This window comes from Labeo rohita, chromosome 5 (genome assembly GCF_022985175.1).
Source record: "Labeo rohita strain BAU-BD-2019 chromosome 5, IGBB_LRoh.1.0, whole genome shotgun sequence".
Lineage (NCBI taxonomy): Eukaryota > Metazoa > Chordata > Actinopteri > Cypriniformes > Cyprinidae > Labeo > Labeo rohita.
Window position 1 is genome coordinate 14,957,218 of NC_066873.1, and position 22,678 is coordinate 14,979,895.

The window sequence follows — 22,678 nt, forward strand, 5'->3', positions numbered from 1 at the left end:
CTTTGTCAGTTCTTGTAGATTATCTTTGGAATCTGTAAGATTACACTCAAATATTAACCTCTTGCAACCGCTCCTCAAGGCTTTTAGAAAAACGAAGCTGTTGGTACTTTTACAATGAGAAATCGATATCAAATGAGCTTTCTACCTTATAATTTACTGCCATCTAGTGGAATAAGTCTGTTATGAAACATAAAAAAAAACCTGGTTGAAACTTTTTTCGAAATTATGTGAGAATACCTAAATTACTACTATTTTTTTTTATTTCCCTGATCTATACACATTTTTCCCCAGTTTGCTTTTCACACATTTTGATGCTTTCATCAATTAAAAGAGTTAAGACTACTACGCCATCTGTTACAATACTACATTACCCATGATGCACACAAACCTGTCGAACTTGTTTCTGTGTTCATTAACGTTCAAGCAAAGCATTTTGACGCGGATGTGCAGACGCAATGTCAATATCAAAGTAAGTTTATTTATTAAAACATTTTGTGCTTTTTCTTAAAAGTTTAATTGACGAGCTGTACACACACAGGAACTAAGTGAAAGTGAAATAGTCACGTTAGTTTTGTATTGTAGTGCTCCTTCTGAATCATATTAACCGGACACAAACTATAAGTAACTGGTGAAAATGTACTGCTTAATACATAGAAATGTGAGGTGTCATAACATAAGACAAAAATTAATCATCTTTGTTCTGCTTTTAAGCAAACTAGTTATCAAGCAGCAGTGCTACTTTAGTCTGACAAGTGATGCGTCACAGAGGACTGGTTAGTGTTGTTGTTTCTCTGAGATTGGTGATGAGGTTGAAAATGTTAAACTGCTAAACTAATACTGGTAAAACTAGTAGCTTCCACAGTCACACAACCTTAAAATTGTAATCACTTTTGGAATTATAGCAATGCTTTTATTCTGTCGCAAATGTCAATAGAGTGTGCGTGTGACAGAACATCACAACACTGTACTGGAAACTCTATGTTCGATACACGCCTAGAGGACTGTTCAGCTGCTGAAGAGTAACACCAATAGCTTGAATCAGCTTTTGTGTTTCACAGATGTTAGACTTTGTGGGCAAATTATCATTCTCACAAACTTTATTATTCTTACCACTGACTTCCATTGTATGGACTAAAAAGAACAAGACATTTCTGTTTTTTTTTTTCTTTTTTTTTTTCACAGAAAGAAAGGCATACAGGTTTAAAATAACTTAAAGGGATAGTTCACCCTAAAAAAAAAAATTCTGTCATTAATTGCTCACCCTCATGTCGCTCCAAACTGGTAAGACCATCTTCGGAGCACAAATTAAGAAATTGTAAAGGAGTCCATTTCCAAAGGAGGAGTCCATTTCCAAAACAAAGATTCACATATCATGTACTCACCCCCTTGTCATTCAAGATTTTCATGTCTTATCTTATTTTCTTCAGCTGTAAAGAAATTATGTTTTTTGAGGAAAACATTTCTGCATTTTTCTCCATATAATGGACTGGTATGGTGCCCCGATTTTGAACTTCCAAAAAGCAGTTTAAATGCGGCTTCAAATTATCCCAAATGCGGTTGTAAACGATCCCAGCCGAGGAAGAAGGGTCATTATTTTCATTAGAAAAAAATACAATTTAAATACTTTTTAATCTCAATCGCTCGTCTTGCCTTTTCTATCCATGAACTCTGTGTGTTCTGACTCTACAGTTAGGATATGTTGAAAAACTGATCATATTTTCTCCCTCAACTTCAAAAATCATTTCAAAATCATCCTACATCGCTGCAGAAGTTCTGACCCAGTCTTTGCAACGTGAACATGCAAAGAAGATCAAACACCCTTAACAAAAAAGTTAAACAGCAATATAGGACGATTTCGAAGTTGAGGAAAAACATGAGACGGGAGTTTTTCAACATACCCTAACTGTCACAAACTGGAACAAAAACATTCCAAGCAGAGTAAGACAAGCGTTTGGCATTAAAAATTAAAAAAATATAAATGTATTTTTTTAAATGAATAGAACTGATCGTTTCGCTAGATAAGACCCTTCTTCCTCGGCTGGGATCGTTTACAACCACATTTGGGATTGTTTGAAGCCGCATTTAAACTGCATCTTGGAAGTTCAACATCGGGGCACCATACCAGTCCATTATATGGAGAAAAATCATGAAATGTTTCCCTCAAAAACCATAATTTCTTTACGGCTGAAGAAAGAAAGACATGAACATCTTGGATGACAAGGGGGTGAGTAAATTATTTGTAAACTGTTGTTCTGGAAGTGGATTTCCCCTTTAAAATAGTCTATGTGACAGTAGTGATTCAACCGTAATTTCAAGAAGCTACGAGAATACATCATGTACGCAAAAAAACAAAAAACAAAACAAAAATAACTTTATTCAATGATTTCTTCTCTCTCCTTGAGACACATGTGACGCATGTGTTGCACTGTTTTTACATGCAGAACAAAGCATGCATATGTGTCATGGTGTTCTCCGTAATTGTGGAGGACTACCCCTTTATTTTTGTTATCTTTGTGCACAAAAAGTGTTCTTCTAGCTTCATAAAATTATGGTTGAACCACTGATGTTACATGGACTATTTTCTTTAAATGTCTTTAAAGACTATGTTCTTTAAATGTCCTTACAACGTTTCTGGACCTTGAATGAGGAAGGACCCTTGCTGTCTATGGAGGGTCAGAAAGCTCCCAGATTTAATAAAAAATGTCTTTAATTTGTGTTCTGAAGATGAACGATGGTCTTTACGGGTTTGGAATGACATGAGAGTTAGTAATTAATGCCAGAATTGTCATTTTTGGGTGAACTGACCCTTCAAGAATAAATATTGGGTGTTGTTTTTTATCTTGGGAATCTTATTGTATAACTTCCAAACATTGCATTTTTGCATGGAAGAAGTATTGCATATTTTTACATACTGTTTTACAGACCTTTTCAATTGTCTCAATATGTCTAGGCATGGCAAAATTTTCAAGTCGTCCTGGCCAGCTGCTACTTCGACCATGTGCAGTCCATGTGCAGTTCACCTAAAACAGTCTGCTTTCTGCTCGTAAGAAACATTTTATCAAAGGCTGTGAGCATCAAAGTGTTTTGAAAATGTACCAGATCGTATCAGCAACTGTTGGAGATTTTGGCGTTGGTGCCATGAGCCGTTACTCACCACCTAAGAGGAAGAGAGTTGGTAGACCAAGCCGCCCGGTGACAATAGCGGGTGTACTTGGAGTCATACTGGTTCTTGCTGCGATCATAGCATGGTGCTACTACTCCGCTTCTCTCCATAAGGCCAACCTTCTGACAACTGAACGATTAGATCTTAACAAAGACGGTTTTGTCATCCGAAATCAAGCTGGGGTTGTCATTTTCAAAATGGCATTCAGGTATTTTGTTCAAATACCCTATTTATAGTATATAACTATATTTTACAGTGGAAGTCAAAAGTTTACATACTGTACACCTTGCAGAATCTGCAAAATGTTAATTATTTTATCAGAGTAAGAAGGATCATACAAAATGCATGTTATTTTTTTAAGTACTGGCCTGAAGAAGATATTTTACATAAAAAGATATGTATAGTCCAAAAAAAAAAAAAAAAAAAAAAAAAGTTTATAGTAATTTATAAAAATGACCCCATTCAAAAATTTACATACACTTGATTCTTAATACTGTGTTGTTACCTGAATGATCCACAGCTGTTTTTTGTTTGTTTAATGGTTGTTCATGAGTCTCTTGTTTGTCCAAAACAGTTAAACTCCCTGCTGTGCCTCAGAAAAATTCTTCAGGTCCCCCAAATTCTTTGGTTTTTCAGCATTTTTGTGTTTTTGGTCTCTTTTTAACAATGACTGTATGATTTTGAGATCCATCTTTTCACACTGTGGACAACTGAGGGACATATGGTACAGAAGGTTCAAACGCTCACTGATGCTTCAGAAGGAAACATCATGCATTAAAAGCCGTGGGGTGAAAACTTTTTGAATTTGAAGATTAGGGTAAATTTAACTTATTTTTTCTTCTGGGAAACATATTAGTATCTTCTGTAGCTTCTGAAGGGCAGTACTAAATTAAAAAATATGATATTTAGACAAAATAAGAAAAATGTACACAACTTTATTCTGTTCAAAAGTTTACACCCCCAGCTCTTAATGCATTGTTTTTTTTCCTTCTGGAGCATCAGTAAGTGTTCAGACCTTCTGTAATGGTTGCATATGAGTCCCTGAGTTGTCCTCAGTGTGAAAAAATGGATCTCAAAATCATACAGTCATTGTTGGAAAGGGTTCAAATACACAAAAATACTGAAAAACCAAAGAATTTGTGGGACCTGAAGGATTTTTTGAAGAACAGCAGGTAGGTTTAACTGTTCAGGACAAACAAGGGACTCATGAACAACTATCACTAAACAAAAAAAAGCACAGTTGTGGATTATTCAGGTAACAACACAGTATTAAGAATCAGGTGTATGTAAGCTTTTAAACGGGGTCATTTTTATAAATTCAGCTATTATTTTCTCTTGTGGACTATATGTAAATGTCTTTTATGTGAAATATCTTATTCAGGTCAGTACTAAATAAAAAACAACAACATGCATTTTCTACGATGCCTCTTATTTTTAGTATTTTGGTAAAATATTGAAATAATGAACATTTTGTAGATTCTGCAAGGTGTATGTAAACTTTTGGATTCAGCTGTACATAATTATGATTGTACACATTGTTTGTAATTGTGCATTTTAGGTCTGGAACCCTTGATCTGGACTCATGTTCAAAAGAGGGACCGATTCTCAGATGTGACAAATCCATGGCTGGAAATATACACTTCTTCATAGAAACGGTAAAGCCTAAAGACACAGTCGAGTGTTATCGTGTGCGCTGGGACGAGCTGGAGGAGCATCGGTTGGTGGAGCATGTCATGTCCTGCAGTGGAGCACACTGGTATGGTGGTGCGGAGACTCGGTTGCAGCATTGGCCAATAGTATTACAAGGACATCAAGCCCCCAAACCTTTCATTACAGGCGACATCCATTCGAATCATGAGGCATTTGGTGGCATCTTAGAGCGCTACTGGCTTTCTTCCAACGCTACTGCCATAAAAATTAACGATTCTGTTCCTTTTCACCTCGGCTGGGATGAAACGAACAAAACTCTGTTTTTCCAAGCTCGATACGGTGACAGCCCTTACAAGCCAGAGCCTGATAATCCCCATCATGTGACATTAAGCTATCGTGTATGTGTCGGGCATGATGTCACCTCTATACACAAGTACATGGTACGTCGATATTTCAACAAGCCCAATAAGGTTCCCTCAGAAGCTGTTTTCAGACAACCAATCTGGTCTACAAAAGCTCTAGAAGAAGTCAACCAAGAAAAAATTCTGAAATATGCATCTGATATCCAAAAAAATGGCTTCAACTGCAGTCACCTGGAGCTGTACGACAGACATACTAGTGGCTATGGGGAATTTGACTTGGATCCCATCAAGTTCCCCAACACCTCAGCCATGTTTCAAAAACTAAAAGAGGATGGATTCCAGGTAACCTCGTGGACGCATCCGTTTGTCAACTATAATTCTGTCAATTTTGGTGTTGGAGTAGAACGAGGGCTGTTTGTACGAGTGCCCGGCAGCCAGCTTCCTGCATTGGTTCGTTGGTGGAACGGTATCGCTGGCATTTTGGATTTCACAAATCCAGAAGCTCGGGACTGGTATGCCTTAAATCTCCGCACCCTCAAGAACAAGTATGGAGTGGTATCTTTCAAGTTCGATGCAGGAGAAACAAGCTACTTACCTCAGCAGTTCAGTACCTTTGTTCCTCTGCAGGATCCCAGTACGTTTACTCGCCGCTACACTGAGATGGCGATTCCTTTCAATGACCGTGCAGAGCTGCGGTCAGGCTATCAATCTCAAAACATCTCCTGCTTTTTCAGAATTATTGACCGTGACTCACTATGGGGATACACCCTTGGCCTCAAATCTATAATCCCAACTGTACTTACTATAAGCATTCTTGGCTACCAGTTTATTCTGCCAGACATAATAGGTGGAAATACAAACTCAAACCTCACTGGGCTTCCAGATCGTGAGCTTTACATCCGCTGGCTAGAGCTCTCAGCTTTCATGCCAGCCATGCAGTTCTCACTTCCACCATGGCACTTTGATGATAAGGTCGTAAATATCGCCAAGAAGTTCACCGCTCTCCACGAGTCTCTTGTAGCCCCTCGGGTTCTGGAGCTTGCGGGGGAAGTGCTGTACACTGGGGATCCCATCATTCGCCCTCTTTGGTGGATCGCAACAGATGATGAGGCAGCTTACAAAGTTGACTCTCAGTTCCTCATAGGAAATGACCTTCTGGTGGCACCTGTGCTTGAACCGGGCAAGCAAGAAAGAGATATATACCTTCCTGCGGGCAGGTGGAGAAGTTACAAAGGAGAGTATTTTGACAAAGGCCCTGTGTACCTTACTGATTATCCAGTGGACTTGGATGAAGTTGCTTACTTTGTGTGGTCAGGATAGTAGGTGTGGGATAAGCCCAAACAAAACCCCAAGTCTGCTGAATACTAATCTGGCCATACCTTATTTGTACAATCATGTGACTTTCAAACGAAATGAACAGTTTATATACTAATAACATCAACAAGGTTTATGTTGTAGTTTATCCATATGTTGATATTGCGTAAGTCTTAAGAAATAAGCTCCTCTGAAAATAGGCCACCCACCTATGACAAATTTTTAATAAAGACCTCTTGAATTGTGAAAAAGGGCCATATGTTGGAACGTGCAAAACAAAAAAAGTTTTTAGGGGTATAAAGTTACAGGAGTGGTTTTGTAAAATACCAGCACATTTTCAATTTAAAGCAAAGCCCAGTGAAAACATGATGAACGTATTTTGTACATTATTTATTTATTACATGTTTTTGTGAAGTTTGTAAATGTAGTTTACTTATCTTGTTGATTGTTTCCATAGTGTCAGAATCATATAGAAATAAGCAACCACCTTACTTGAATATACAATGAAGGATGCAACTAATTTAAAGGGAATCTTTCTACAGTTTTATAGCATTTTTTTATAGCATTTCACTGAAATCAACTTTTGTGTCAGTCAAGATTTCTTGCTCCATAATGAACTTTTTACGTTGACATTTTGCACCCCCAGCGCAACTCATAAAATAAAATACAAATAATAATAAAACTTTAGACTTATTTATGTTAATATACAGACACATTTGTCAACCTGTTAATTTTTTGGAAATAAATTATAAGCCCTGGAGAAGCTGTGTTTGTTTTTATATTATTTTTGTAATACAGATGAAATTGTAATGTAGGATTCTGTTTTGTTTAATTGCCTTTGTATACACTAAAGATCATTATGTTGGATGTTCTATTGAAAACACTTTCTGTTTGTTTGTGTGTTTCTCTTAAGCACTTTAAATGTACTACCCAAAATGCTAGACCTCTTTTCCTCACATGGGGAATTAGCTCAAATGGTAGAGCGCTCGCTTAGCATGCGAGAGGTAGCGGGATCGATGCCCGCATTCTCCAAGCGTTTCTATTTATACAGCATATCCTAATTATATATTTTGGGCCATTACAGTACAAATGTAATCCCTACGCAATGTTTCGAGTCTTGTTGGTGCTAAAAAGTTGTTCAGTTTGGGTCCTGCTCACATGTGGTGCAAAAAGACCACTGTAGGTCCCACAAAGATTTGAATTCTGATCACTGGATTGGAGTCCAGAGTGCTAACCATTACACTATGGAACCTCTTAGGGGCTGAGGTTTGTCCATTAGGCTGTGGACAATCCATTTGGGACTCATCCATTTGTCAACTATAATTCTGTCAATTTTGGTGTTGGAGTAGAACAAGGACAATTGTGAAAAAAAGGCCATATTTTGTAATGTGCAAAACAAAAATTGTCTTTACTGGAATAAAGTTACAGGAGTGGTTTTGTAAAATATCAGCACATTTTCAGTTTAAAGCAAAACTCAAGATAATGCATTATGATTTTATGTTATTTATGACATTTACTTGTCTTGTCAGTGTCAAAATCCTTATTGAAATGTACAGCAACCACTTTCCTTGAATGTACAATGAAAGATGCAACTAATTTAAAGGCAATATTTCTTTCTATTCACTGAAATCCATTTATAATGTGTCAGTTAAGATTTCTTGCTGAAATCTAAGAGAACTTAAAAAAGTTTAGACCTATTTTTGTAGTACAAATGCAGTTACAATGTAGGTTTCTAGTTCGTTTCTGTCATCATAAGTAATTGCCCTTTGATACACTTCAAGATGTTCAATTCCTTAAAACCTAAAATTATATTGGATGCTCTTTGGTGCTCTCGTGAATGTGCGTTGGCTGACCTGGCAGAGAAAAAACTGCTGAATAAAAAAGTTATTTTAGTTTTATTTGCGCTCAAAAAGTATTCTTGTAGATTCATGAAACTGCGATTGAACCACTAATGCCTCATTAAGAATTTTATCGATGTCCTTACTACCTTTCTGCACTTGAACATGGTAGTTGCGTTGCTGTCTATGCAAAGCTCTCGGATTTCATCAAAAATATCTAACTTTGTATTCCAAAGATGGACGAAGATCTTATGGGTTTGAAACAACATCAGGGTGAGTAATTAATGACAGAATTTTCATTTTTGGCGAGTGAGCCCTTTAATGACTTTGAATGTGCTGTCCACAATGATGGACCTCTCATCCCCACATGGGGAATTAGCTCAAATGGTAGAGCGCTCGCTTAGCATGCGAGAGGTAGCGGGATCGATGCCCGCATTCTCCAAACGTTTCTATTTATACAGCATGTCCTAATTATATATTCTGGGCCTTCACAGTGCAAATGGAATCCCTACACAACCTTTCAAAGCTAGTTGAATGAAAAAGTTGTTCCATTTGGGTCCTGCTTACATGTGTTGAACAAAACACCAATCTAGGTCCCACCGAGATTTGAACTCGGATCGCTGGATTCAGAGTCCAGAGTAGTGTTGTCAAAAGACCCGGTACTTCGGTACCAAGTCGGTACTAAAAAAAATTAAATGTTACGGTACCAGGTTTTCTTAAGTACCGGTGGTACCGAGCACCCGGTCAACCCGGTTCTTGCAGCGCTATCCGAAAAGTGCGCACTGCGCAGTTGCGTCTTCTTCATAAAAGCACAAGACATGGCGACCGGTGGTGCTGCTGATGCGGCTGCTCGGAATCCGCTTGTTGTAAAGAAAGGAGGAAGGAGCCACGTGTGGAAATATTTTGTATTTGCAACTGATGACAAGGGCAACATCATAGATCATCAGAAACCCATTTGTAAACGGTGTCATCGAAGTTCTCTCTCAAAAGGAGGAAATGCATCAAACTTAATAAAACACCTCAAAGACCGACACCCAGATTTAATGAAAGTTCAAGCAGGTAAGTTTTAATTTAATTTTATATTTAGAGCTTTCGTTATAAAAATTATACCTTAAATAAACATCGCCATTTGCTTAGTTAATCGTTATCATAAGCGCGGCTAATGCTAACGAGTATAAACTTCTTTATTAAGTGTTTAATGCTTCTATAGCGTTTATTCAAAAACAAACAAACAAACAACAAAAAAAAAAACAGGACATGATAGTGTACTATTTTTACACACCTGCGACTTTTAAATGACCTGTGTAGCTAAAATATGTGTTAGAGAACAAATGTTAAAATCGGTCAATCAGAAAAGCAGTTCTAGGCTATAAAATATAGTTCGCGCAGTTTGATTAAATAAAAGTACAGTCAAATGCAGTCCTGTATAGTTTGGTAAAAGATACCATTCATTAACATGACTTAATATATTATCTAACCTCAAGTTACAGTGAGTGAACATTAATTAATGTGTGTGAATGTTATTTTATACAAACATTTGATCGTTCATGTTTGTTCATTGTGCGTTAAATAATGTCAGCAGATACAACTTATTAATACATTTTGAAATTAAGAAGAAATTGCTATGTAACACTTGTTTATTAAGTCATGTTAAATGGAATCTTTTTGTAAAGTGTTTTTAATACTACAGTTTCCGTCTGTGTAACATTGATATCATACACTCAATATAAGTAATCTTATCTAAATTTATTTTAAAAAGCTGAGGTTTGTTATTTACTGAAAAGTTGTATATAAAGTTCTGTTTAGCTGGTGTCAATCTAATGTTGCATTTAGTCAGACTCAGCCCATTGTTTTACTTAAGTATATTATATTTTCCTTTTACAGCTGCAGGCTGAAGAAGACCACAAACCACAAATTCACATGTATGGATCAAGTGCTAGTTTATACAGTGAAAAATGGGGATTCCAGCAAAAGCTTCATCACCTCAGCCCAAAATACCAGCTTCCAAGTCAAAACTTTGTTTTATTTTTGTTTGTTATAAATAAAAATAGTGTGTTGTTCAGTTCATGTTTTTGTGTTTTGATTTGGTACCGAAATTGGTACCGAGAACCGTGGATTTTCACTGGTATTGGTACCGAATACTGAAATTTTGGTACCGTGACAACACTAGTCCAGAGTGCTAACCATTACACCATGGAACCACCTATGGTGGTGATTTGCCCAGTAGGGTGTGGAATGAAAGCCACTAGCCGTGGAACATAAAGGTGGAGAGAGGGTTTTGAGTTTCACCCTACTTTCCCCTTAAAACTCTACAGGTTGTATACCATGTCAATAGTATCGCGTGATGTAGCTCCTTTGAATTGAATCAACACAAATCTAAAGAAGCTTCCATTGGTTTTCTTGACGCAAGCAAGGATAATTCAATTTAAAGTCCAGAGTTCTAAGTATAACTACATAGGACCTTAACATATATTTAGAAGAGGATAACATAGTGGCATGTTGTATATGTGCTGGGCATGACGTCACCTCTATACACAAGTCAATTACATGGTTATTTCAACAAGCCCAATAAGGTTCCCTCAGAAGCTGTTTTTTTTAGATGACCAATCTGGTCTACAAAATTTCTAGAAGTCAACTGAGAAAGAATTCTAAAATATGTATCTTACATCCACAAAAAAAAAAAAAAAAAAAAGATTCAACTGCAGTCACCTGGAGCTTCATGACAGATATACTACTGGCTATGGGGAATTTGAGTTTGATCCCTTCAAGTTCCATCAAGTTCCCCAACGCCTCAGCCATGTTTCAAAAATTAAGGGAAGATGGATTCCAGGTAACCTTGTGGACTCATCAATTTGTCAGCTATAATTCTGTCAATTTTGTGTTGGAGTAGAACGAGAACAATTCAAGAGGTTCAGAGACTTCTTGAACTGTTAAAAAAAGGCCATATGTTGCAATGTGCAAAGCAAATATTGTTTTTGCTGGAATAAAGTTACAGCTGTGGTTTTGTGATATATCAGTATATTTTAAGTTTAAAACAAAACTTACGATAAAGTATGATGAACTTATTTTATACGTTATTTATTTATGACATGCTTTTGTAAAGTTTCTGCATGTAATTTATGTGTCTTGTTGTCAGTTTCCCATAGTGTCAAAATCCTTTTAGAAATTTGAATGTACAATGAAGGATGCAACTAACTTTCATTTCATTTTCATTTTATTATTTATTTCATTCTTTTAAAAGAAAAAGAAATGAAAAGGAGCAGAAAGAAGATAAACTTATAATATCTGCCCCTTATCAACATAAAACAAATTACAATTCCAATGAGGAGCTCTTATACTTATCAAATTTACAGCAAATATACAATGTCATAATTCAAATATCTCATTTTCCAACTAATTAGAAGCATGATATTTCTCTATCAATAATGCTTTTACACACTTCTTGAAAACAAAAAACGATATTGACATTTTGATTTCATTGTTTAAATTATTCCACAAACTGACACCTTGCACCGAGACACATCTCTCCTTTAATTTTGTTCTAAACTCAGCTTTCTGAAAGACTTCAGTTCCTCTTAAATTGTAGCTACTAACTCTCTTGATGAATCTATTTTGCAAATTTTCAGGTAATGTTTTTTGGTGAGCTTTATACATTATTTTTAGTAAACTATATTCTAATAAATCATCGAATTTTAAGGTTTTTAATTGTATAAATATTGGATTTGTGTGGACCCTATATCCACTTCCATTTACAACACGAATAGCACGTTTTTGTAATTTAAAAACTGGTTCTATATAAGTCTTATTAGCACTTCCCCACACTTCAATGCAATAGGTCAGATGTGGAACAATCAATGAATTATATAACAAAAACAGAGCACATTTATTAACAGATTCTTTTATCTTATGCAGCACGGCTATGATTTGGGATACCTTAAATTTAACATAGTCAATATGGAATTTCCACGTTAACTGTTCATCAATCAAAACACCCAGAAATTTAAATTCATGGGTCCTATCTATCTGTACTCCTTGTACTGACAATGCTGCATCAAAATCCTTATTTGTACAACTAAAGATCATAAATTTTGTCTTACTAATGTTTAAAGATAATCTATTAGCGTTAAACCATCTCATAATTTTCCCAAACTCATACTCAACAACTTGCAATACATCATTTATATTTTTGCCAGCATAAAATAAAGTAGTATCGTCCGCAAACAAAATACATTTTAGTAAATTTGAAACATTTACAATATCATTCACATAAAGAAGAAAAAGTACTGGACCTAATACCGATCCCTGGGGTACACCACAAGTAATTTGACAATTTTTTGATTTTGTATTATTGATTTCAACAAACTGCTCTCTTTCTTTTAAATAACTTTTAACCCACTGATGAGCTATGCCTCTTATACCATATTTATATAATTTACTCAATAATATTTCATGGTCTATGGTATCGAACGCTTTTTGCAAATCCACGAAGACACTTACAACGATCTGTTTCTTTTCCATAGCATTCGTTATTTCTTCTACCAATTCCACTATTGCTGTAGCAGTTGAATGATTTGAACGAAATCCATATTGTTTATTATTTAACGTATTATTTTTATCCATAAATTTAATTAATCTAAACACAAATAATTTTTCTAATATTTTAGATAACTGTGGTAACAGGGAAATGGGTCTATAATTCGAAATATCATTTTTATTTCCTTTTTTGAAAAGTGGAACCACTTTAGCTATTTTCATGCGTTCTGGAAATTTCCCTATTTGGAATGACAAATTACAAATATAAGTAAAAGGTTCTACAATTACATCTATAATTTGCTTTATCAAAGACATGTTCATATCTGTGTAATCATTTGACTTTTTGTTGGCAAATTCATTCACAATGTTCAGAATTTCACTCACTTGTACGCTCTCTAGGAAAATACTATTTACACTATGTGGAATAATACTACAATCAATATTTTCATCTGGGATGTTTTGTACTAAATTAGAGCCAATATTTACAAAATAATTGTTGAATTCATTTACAATTTCTTCGGTCACATATATGTCTGAATTATTTTTAGTTATAAAATCAGGAGTAATAATTTTGGCCTTGCCTTTATGCAAGACTGTGTCTATCACGCCCCACATATTTTTGATACTGCCTTTATTTTTATCTATCAAATTGGTGTAGTAATCCTTTTTTTGTTTTCTTATAATCGATACCAGTTTATTTTTATACTTTTTATATCTACATTCTGCATCTTCTGTTCTTTTTTTAAGAAACATTCTATACAGATAATTTTTTTTCTTACAAGCATTTTTCAACCCATTTGTCATCCATGGTTTGTCAAAAGATATTTTCGCAGTTTGAGCACGAATTTTTATTTGTTTACAATTTTTATCATATAAATTGATAAGTGTAGTCATGAAAGCATTGTAGGCATTATTTAAGTCATTCGTATATGCTTGATCCCAGTTTTGTCTCTTAAGATCTTCTCTAAAATCCTCAATAGCTTTACTAGACTTATCCCTTATGATAACAAAAGAGTTATCTTGCATAGTATTGATACAGAAATTATCATAAATTGTAAATACAGGGAGATGGTCACTGACATCTATCATGAAAATACCATTAATAATATCACCATGTAAATTTGTATATATGTTATCAATAATCGTGGCACTATGAGTTGTAATTCTGGTTGGTTTGGTTATCATTGGGCATAAACCTGCAATTCCCATATAGTTCTTAAAATCATTAATTGCTACTGTGTTACCTAAATCTATATTGAAATCACCACATACAATTACTGATTTATTCTTTATGTCATCAAGCATTTCTATGATTTTTTCTATAAACAAATCAGTAATAGGCCCAGGTGGTCTATAAACACAAGTAATTAACACATTTTTTCCTTTATCATTTATAATTTCTATCGTTAATGCTTCCATCAAATCTAACTCAGCTATAGTTTTTTGCTCAACAACTTTACATTTCAGTTTAGCATCAACATAGAGAGCGACACCACCTCCACCTTTCCCCATCCTATTAACATAGAACATGTTGTAACCTTTAATCTGTACACTATCAACTTGCTTTTCCTTCAACCAGGTTTCTGTTACAGCAATCACTTTAAATGTCCATTTTAAATCACTTAAAAAGTCATTAATCTTTGATAATTTACATTTCAAACTTTGACTATTAAAGTGTATGATGGAAAATGCATCATCAGAAAACCTGTGTGTAATCCCGTTAAACTCTTGTGTTGTATAGTAGTGACATTCCCCAGGGGCTAGTATATTTTCAGCACAGACAGTTTCCATGTCAAATATTTTATCACTGTTTATATCAATATTTGAAACCATTGTCGAAAGTGTAAGTGCTTGGAACAAATAGACCTTCTAATAAAATCGTGCAGGCCCAGTCCACCAAAACCAAATAAATCCATTATTCTAATCACAAATTTCCATATTGACAAAATTATATTCATTCCCACAGTGTTTAACATCGGCATATCTTGAGGTGTATCAAAACCGCATCGAAAATGCACAACAGAATTTTGCCACATTATTTAAATTGATCGAGATCTTTTGAGTCTCTTAACATCATGACTTTAGCTTGTTCCGAATTTGACCCATTTAGCTGAATAAATACCTTACAATTCCTTGTCCATGTCGCCTTAATTTTTCCAATTTTCCGCAGAATGCGGGCTCCCCTTGCAATGTTCGCCATTTTCTGCGTTAGATGCTCATTCAGATACACCGCTGTTCCTCTCAACTTTTTTCCTTGGCTCAATAATTCATTTTTATGTTTCCGAGTAACGAAGCGCATGACAATAACAGGCCTCATCTTGTCTTTGCGTGGTAGAGTATGGCACGCCGAGATGGTTTCTGGATCCACATGTATGTCCTTCTCTGACAAAAATCGAAGAACCTGCCTTTCCAGTGTTTGCAAATCTGCTTTCTCCGCATCCTCGCTGACACTGCTACCACTTGCAACGGCTTTCGCATACGTCCGAGGTGTAATAGTCAAGCCTGTAATTAATACATCCTCCACTCGCATATGTTGTTCAATGTTATCCAGCCTTCTCTCAAGTTCGTTGATTATTTTGTTTTTAGCACTTATCATGTCTTTCAGTTGTTTCACCTCTTCTATAACTTGCGTTAGTTTTGTCAACTGTTCGGTAACTTTGACGAGTTCTCCGGACATATGACTGAGTGACTTGCGGATTTCCTCCATATCGCTGTCCATTTTAGGCTCAGTTTTCTTTGGCGGTGCCATTTCCAAAATGTCCGAAACTTCTTTAAATTTCTTACTTCCAAGTTAACCAAGTTATTTCTTACTTCCAAGTTAACAAGAAATAACTATTATAAGCTGTTGCAAACTCTTAAGTTTGCAGAGCACTCACAGCACTCACAGAGCTCTCGCATAATCATAATAACTTAAAATGAATATTTCTTTCTATTCACTGAAATCCACTTATAATGTGTGTCAGTTAAGATTTCTTGCTGAAATCTAAGATTTTCATAATTAACCTTTTCTACCCTCAGCTCAACTCATAAAATACAAAATATAGTATATTACTGTAAAAGTTTTTACTATTTAAGCTAATATACAGACACGTGCCAACTTTTGAACATAAAAATAACTCTTAATTTATTGAAAATAAATTTTAAACTCTGGAATTTTAAACTGTGTTTGTTTTTATATTATTTTTGTAGTACAGATGCAATTCTAATGTACGTTTCTATTTTGTTTCTGTCATCATAAGTAATTACTGTTTGATACACTTGTATCAAATGTTTAATTTCTTAAAATGTAGCATTATATTGGATGTTCTATGGTGCTCTTGTGAACATGCATTGGCTGACCTGGCAGAGAAAAAAAATGTTGAATAAGCTGTTACTTACGTTTTCTTTGCGCACAAAAAGTATCCTTGTAGCTTCATAAAATTGCAATTGAACCACTGATGTTGCTTGGACTATTTTATCAATGTCCTTACTACTTTTCTGGGGGTCAGAAGGCTCTCGGATTTCATCAAAAATATCTTAGTTTGTGTTCCAAAGCTGAACGAAGGTCTTATGGGTTTGGAACAACATCAGGGTGAGTAATTAATGACAGAATTTTAATTTTTGGGCGAGTGATCCTTTAATGACTTTGAATGTGAGGACCACAATGATGGACCTCTTTTTTTCCCCCCACATGGGGAATTAGCTCAAATGGTAGAGCGCTCGCTTAGCATGCGAGAGGTAGCGGGATCGATGCCCGCATTCTCCAAGCATTTCTGTTTATACAGCATATCCTAATTAGATATTCTGGGCCATTACAGTACAAATGTAATCCCTACGCAACCTTTCGAGGCTTGTTGGTGCTAAAAAGTTGTTCAGTTTGGGTCCTGTTCACATGTGGTGAAAAAAACCCCAATGTAGGTCCCACCGAGATTTGAACTCGGATCGCTGGATTCAGAGTCCAGAGTGCTAACCATTACACCATGGAACCACCTGTGAGCTACAGTTTCCCCATGAGGCTGTGGAACAAAACCACTCCCCCAGACCGTAAAGGGGGGAGGGGTTTGTGTTCTTCCCCTTAGAACTCTACAGGATGTATACCATGAAAGTAGTATCCCATGGTACAGCTTCTTCAAATTGAATCAATACAAATCTAAAGAAGCTTCCATCAGTTTTGACGCAAGCAAGGATAATTCAATTTAAAGTCCAGAGTGTTAACCATAACTACATAGAAATGTAACATATATTTAGAAGAGGACAGTGCAGTGGCAGTAGAAACAGACAAGAGCAGTGTGTCTAGAACAGCTTTGTGAACGAATGCCTCTATCAATTCCTATCTGGCAAAACCTGGGATTTAACCAGGGATTGTTAGATATTTAGGGTAACTTACTCACAAATTAAACTTTTATAGGGTAGGCATACAGAAAATCCTGGGTTGGTTTTAACACCAACGTATCGTGTAACAGATTAAGATACAAACTAAACAATGGGCTCGTCCGGGATTTGAACCCGGGACCTCTCGCACCCAAAGCGAGAATCATACCCCTAGACCAACGAGCCACTGTGAACACCACATGGCTGCTTTAGTTACAAACCTCACTTCTTAGAGGCAAATCTTTGGCTTGTGAATTATGAAGTGCTACTCTCAGCACAGCCTTGCTATTTATATTCTTAATGTTTTCAAGCCAACATTCAGTTACCTGAATTTCTTGTTGAGCCAGCTGCTCTGCTAAAGTGGGCCATCCCTTATTTATCAAAAATGATTCTGCATTTTAACTAAAACACATGATTTATTAACGCACGTGATCAGACAAACATATTTAACAACATATTTAACAAACCCAAGACATATATAATCTACAGGTTATAAGTAAAATAAATCCTGTGTAAATCCACATCTCAATTCATGTGTGAAATTCCAAACTGAAAAAACATGTAGTGTTAACATTAAATTTGATGACATCTAAAAATCTGAATATTGATAAATAATTAACTCTATAATACATTAAAGATGTGACTATAACATAAGCAACAATAATTAGGCTAAAAAATAAGATGGACATTTAAAATGGTAACCATAAGTAAAATTGTTTTTCTGTCTAAAGCTCTCTAAAACAAACTATTTGTGTTCATATTTTAAACCTTTATGTTCTACATCTAAATTTTTCTCCTCTCATCCTTTCTTCACTCCACATATTGAACTACATGCCTTGACTTCCTTTTTATTCTCTTTCCTTTCTTCCATCTCTGACTTGAATTCCTGACCGCAGTCTCATTTCTGTTTTCTAAAATGTAAATTCTAATTATAAATGTCAACTACAGTAGTCAACATTTGAAGTGGATCAAAAAAGTCCTAAGACAAGAATGGGTGTATTGTTTTGGTTTTAGGACGACTTTGATGAAGGTTTTGATCCACTTCAAATGTTGGCTACTATATAAAATAACCAGTGAATGTCAGTTTATTTAATGAATTTAAGTGTAATCTGAAGGTTAAAGGTCGGCCAACTTTACCTGAATCTCACCGGCCACTTTATCTAACACACTGCAATATTTACACATCTTACAAGAAAACACACATTTTTAAATACATTCTTTGCATTTTATACCCTGTTGATGGTAGTACTGAATAAAACAGGAACAGCCACAATAAAGTTTGTTTACATTTAGTGAGCAACCTTATAAGTTACAAATAAAAATGTTATGTCAAAGGGTACTCTTCATCCTGTCGCAGTCCTCCACCAGTGTCATATTGCATCAACCAAACTATTTTAGCATTTAGAGAAGTAGTGTTCCTTTAAGTAAAAACCACTGTTATGCTCTTAAAGTGTAAACCCTTTGAGCACAGTTCAATCACGCTTAAACAGCCCACTTTACCTGAATTCACGCCTATGTATGTTATGTATATATGTATAGTGTTTGTATTCCACATGTCAACAGCTTAGATCATTTTTTACGTGTGCTTTTACATCCACGTGTCTTGCTAGAGGACAGAACTGTGAATACTTCAAATATACTAATTCTTCCTTTAGACCTCCAATATTAACTTTTTCATATTAAAGTTATGCTAACTTTACTATTTCATTCCTAAAGCATGTACTGTTTTATTTAATGTGAAAAACTTAAAACTTCTTAGTTTTTTTGGGAGCGCACCTTGATCACACTGAATCTGCTATTCAACATGACAACCCCTTCTCCACATGGGGAATTAGCTCAAATGGTAGAGCGCTCGCTTAGCATGCGAGAGGTAGCGGGATCGATGCCCGCATTCTCCAAGCATTTCTATTTATATTCCACATCCTAATTTTAGAGACTGGGGCTAGGCCTGATTTTACTTTTAACTGGTCAGAAACTTCCCTAATCAATAATTATACTGACACTTTCAGCTGAAAAGGATCAGTGCGCATTCACCGAGACTCTCAGGCAGCTGACAAAGACCAGAGCACATGTCAACTACGGCCCCAAAAAGGGATGCAATTTAACTGAGCAACCAGCAGATGGCACTTCTGCCACATATCAGCACACCAAATCTAACATTACCATGTAACTGCCCATCCTCAATACATTTTTATTAATTGTACTGCAACTTAAAGCTAAAACAATATATGTTTCTTTTATTGTGGCCATATTGAGTTTTGTTTTAGTTTTGAAGATTTACATAAGAATAGGTCAATACAGAGGAGAAAGTGGTAATACCCATTGTGTATGATGCACCATGGATTTTAAGAATTTAAAATTTTAAGAATGTTCCTCCAAATAAGAATGTATCCTCCAATTTTCTTTTTGTAGTTTTTTCTTGTGTAAATTAAAAATAGAGTCAGCCTTGCTATGCTTGATCGCTGTGTAAAAGCACAACTTGCCAAAATATGATAGACGGGTTGTTGTAAATGGTGTGTAAACATGTCTTTCCATCTTTTTTCAATCCCTTTTGCCTCCACAACTCATAATTTTACATCAAATACAAATATTCCACATATTCAAGGCAATCATTTGCTTCTAAAACACCACAATTCATACACATTACAAAGACAGCTTCTCTTATCCCATGCTGATAAAACATCTAGGATTGTATGGCTCCTGCTCTGTGCTTTTCAAAAGCTCCCCTCTTGCTGGAGAACAAAGAGAAAGCTGACCAATCTCATCTAGCTTCACAAAGCGGAAACAAAAGGACACAAAACAAGAGATTTGACCAACCCCAACAAGGCAGCAAATATTTCAGCTTCCTGGTGCCAAGTGTACGGTTCACTGTCCGGTCACATGAATCTGTCAGTTTAGCACGTCTAAAGCAGCAATCAGCACCTCGCTCCTGTGTGGATGCCACAGCTCGAGGCCCCAAACATTGCCTGGCTCATTATTCCCCGAGAAAGGTCACGGCCCTGCCCGTCAGACCGGAACTTGCCCACTAATTAAGCATGCTGTTTTGGCACTGGACGTGTCATGTCTGTAGGACGCTTTATTGGGATTAAGGCTGCTCATGTTCACTTTTCATAAACGGGCAGCTGAGCAGATTTACACCAGGGCCTCCTTTCTTAAAACGAGTGGACTCTTAAGCCCCTGCAATATTCTACAATGCATACGCCAAGTAGAGACTGGACTGGATGATGCCGGTTGCTTTTAACGCTGTCATGCTAAAAAGACACAGTCTAGCCTTGTAGCACAGATCTGTTGACGACGCTCCGCCACACAGGGAGAAACATGAGGGAAGAGATGTTTCTCTTGTTTGAGGCACACAGTGTCTAGTGTGATGTGCCCCTCGAATCCCCTAGCATCTGGAAATGCATCCTGTTATTGATTCCATCTCCTCTCTCTCTCTGCAGCTGCGCACAAGAGAGACGTGCTAATTATGTAGGCCCACAAGCTTGGCCTAGTTAGTACAGTGCAGGTTACAGAGCTACTGCGACTGAATAATACATTGCGAGACTGTTATACAGACAATTATAAGGGTTTCGCTTGCCACAAAATGTCATATTCATACGTAAACTAGCCTGATATATTACAAATAATGTTTTAGATGATTAAATGGGTTCTGATATCATTTACTCACCCTCATGTTGTTCCAAATTTGTATGACTTTCTTTTATCTGTGGATGATATTTTGAAGAAAACTGTTTTTGTCTATACAATGAATGTCAGGGGGTGCAAAACAACATTTTGAATGATATGAGAGTGACTAATTTATTGACATAATTGTTATTTCTAGATAAACTATACTTTGTGCTAATTTAGTATTTCCGTGTTATTTAGGCTATATAATATTATTGTTTTTATTATTTTTTTTCATAATTTTGTTGATGTGTGTGTGTTTTTTTTTTTTTTTTTAAATTTTTATTAGTTTTGTTATTTTTAATTATATTAACATTTAGGGTTAACTTATTTTTATATACATTTTAATCTTAATTTTATCGAGGGTTTGCACTCACAGTTTGGTCAGTTTCCTGGATGCATGGCCATAATTGGAGATACTCAAATGTAAACAAAAGCATCCATTGCATGATTAATGTACTACTGAATATGTTGTTAAGCTAATTTATGCAGTCTAAACCATGAAAACACGTGTGGAAGCTGCTAAATCATATAGAGAATCAGAATCAGAATGAGCTTTTATTGCCAAGTATGCTTGCGCATACTAGGAATTTGTTTTAGTGTCATTAGCTTCCAATACACAGAGACAGCAACAACATACAAACAATAAACATACGATGAGAAAAAAAATACACATATGTAAATATAAATAGACAAAACTTAGAAAAATAAGGTGAGAATAAAATGCACATATGTAAATATAAATAGACAAAAGATAGAAGGACTTAGCAAGCAGAAAAGGGCACAATATTTTGACCATCTAAAGTTAATAAATGGTAAAGATATGTACAAGCAGTATTAATTAAGATATTAGCCTAATATTTCACCTACCTGACTGGAAACGAGAAGAACAAACACGAATGTTGTCAAGATTCTTGCCCTGGAAATCCTGTTTCAATTTGGCCAAAATGGCTTCTTTCCTCAGGCAGTCTTTTGCACTCTTCTCCTTGATTTGTTATAACTTTTGGCAGTCTATAGTACTCCAAATGTATTTCCCGGTCCGATCGATTAGTACAGCCCAAAACATGACAATGATTGACCATTTTCAGCAGCAAAACTTGCGAGTTTAATGGGTTCAGTGGCATGGTTTACGTTCCGTGCCACCATTATGGCCGATTGATGACGCATCTTGAAAACACTTTAGACGGAGCACCACATAACATGCAGGAAAAAGACAGTAAATCGTCTGCACGATTTAGATACTTATTCGTTCCTTTCTTTACTCGTTTTAAATAAATCGTGAGCACGAAATAAAAATTCGTACCCTCGTTTTAAGTAAATCATGCCTCAACATAACAATTCGTCCCCTGCTTTTAAGTAAATTGTGCGGACGAAATACTGCTGCTCTACTTCCTGTCTGAATTCTCATAAACCTATGCTGCTGTTCATCCTAAACTTTAGGGCTTCCGTTAATCCGTTAGCCGACGAGAAGACCTTGGTCGATCAAAATTTTATTAACCGCTTAGTCGAAGGAAAAAATCTACAGGAAGTGGTCCGTGACGTGCAGATCGTTAATGGCTGGTCTATGACATAGGGGCAGGACATCCAGACGCTCGCCTATCATTCATCGACCTCAAATATGGCTTGTTCCCATCTAAAATATGTAAGTAGTAACAACTTCACGTGGTCGCTCAGTCTAACGTTAACCGAAAAATGCGCTATTGCAGTGTCTGTGCGGAGTGTGGAAACTGAATAGTAGCGCGCTCCCTGCAGGACAGATGGAGGCGCCGGTGCGGTCACTTGCTCTTAAAGGAGAAGTCCAC

General features: G+C 36.0%; 1 protein-coding gene and 6 non-coding genes across 7 annotated transcripts; 5 read left to right on the plus strand and 2 right to left on the minus strand.

Moving 5' to 3' along the window:
* Window positions 1-381: 381 nt before the first annotated feature.
* On the plus strand, window positions 382-7,252 carry si:ch211-117c19.1 (myogenesis-regulating glycosidase). Its single transcript, XM_051111205.1, has 3 exons — window positions 382-469; window positions 2,951-3,371; window positions 4,722-7,252. The coding sequence occupies exons 2-3, from the start codon at window positions 3,091-3,093 to the stop codon at window positions 6,493-6,495; spliced, it is 2,055 nt and encodes a 684-aa protein (XP_050967162.1). The 5' UTR covers window positions 382-469; window positions 2,951-3,090; the 3' UTR covers window positions 6,496-7,252.
* A 196-nt stretch (window positions 7,253-7,448) lies between these two features.
* trnaa-agc (transfer RNA alanine (anticodon AGC)) lies at window positions 7,449-7,521 on the plus strand. The gene has a single exon. It is a non-coding gene; the product is annotated as a tRNA-Ala (tRNA).
* A 1,175-nt stretch (window positions 7,522-8,696) lies between these two features.
* Window positions 8,697-8,769, plus strand: trnaa-agc (transfer RNA alanine (anticodon AGC)). Its single transcript has one exon. It is a non-coding gene; the product is annotated as a tRNA-Ala (tRNA).
* Window positions 8,770-16,532: 7,763 nt separating this feature from the next.
* trnaa-agc (transfer RNA alanine (anticodon AGC)) lies at window positions 16,533-16,605 on the plus strand. Its single transcript has one exon. It is a non-coding gene; the product is annotated as a tRNA-Ala (tRNA).
* Window positions 16,606-16,755: 150 nt separating this feature from the next.
* Window positions 16,756-16,827, minus strand: trnaq-cug (transfer RNA glutamine (anticodon CUG)). The gene has a single exon. It is a non-coding gene; the product is annotated as a tRNA-Gln (tRNA).
* A 497-nt stretch (window positions 16,828-17,324) lies between these two features.
* On the minus strand, window positions 17,325-17,396 carry trnap-ugg (transfer RNA proline (anticodon UGG)). The gene has a single exon. It is a non-coding gene; the product is annotated as a tRNA-Pro (tRNA).
* A 1,639-nt stretch (window positions 17,397-19,035) lies between these two features.
* On the plus strand, window positions 19,036-19,108 carry trnaa-agc (transfer RNA alanine (anticodon AGC)). Its single transcript has one exon. It is a non-coding gene; the product is annotated as a tRNA-Ala (tRNA).
* The last annotated feature ends 3,570 nt before the right edge of the window (window positions 19,109-22,678 follow it).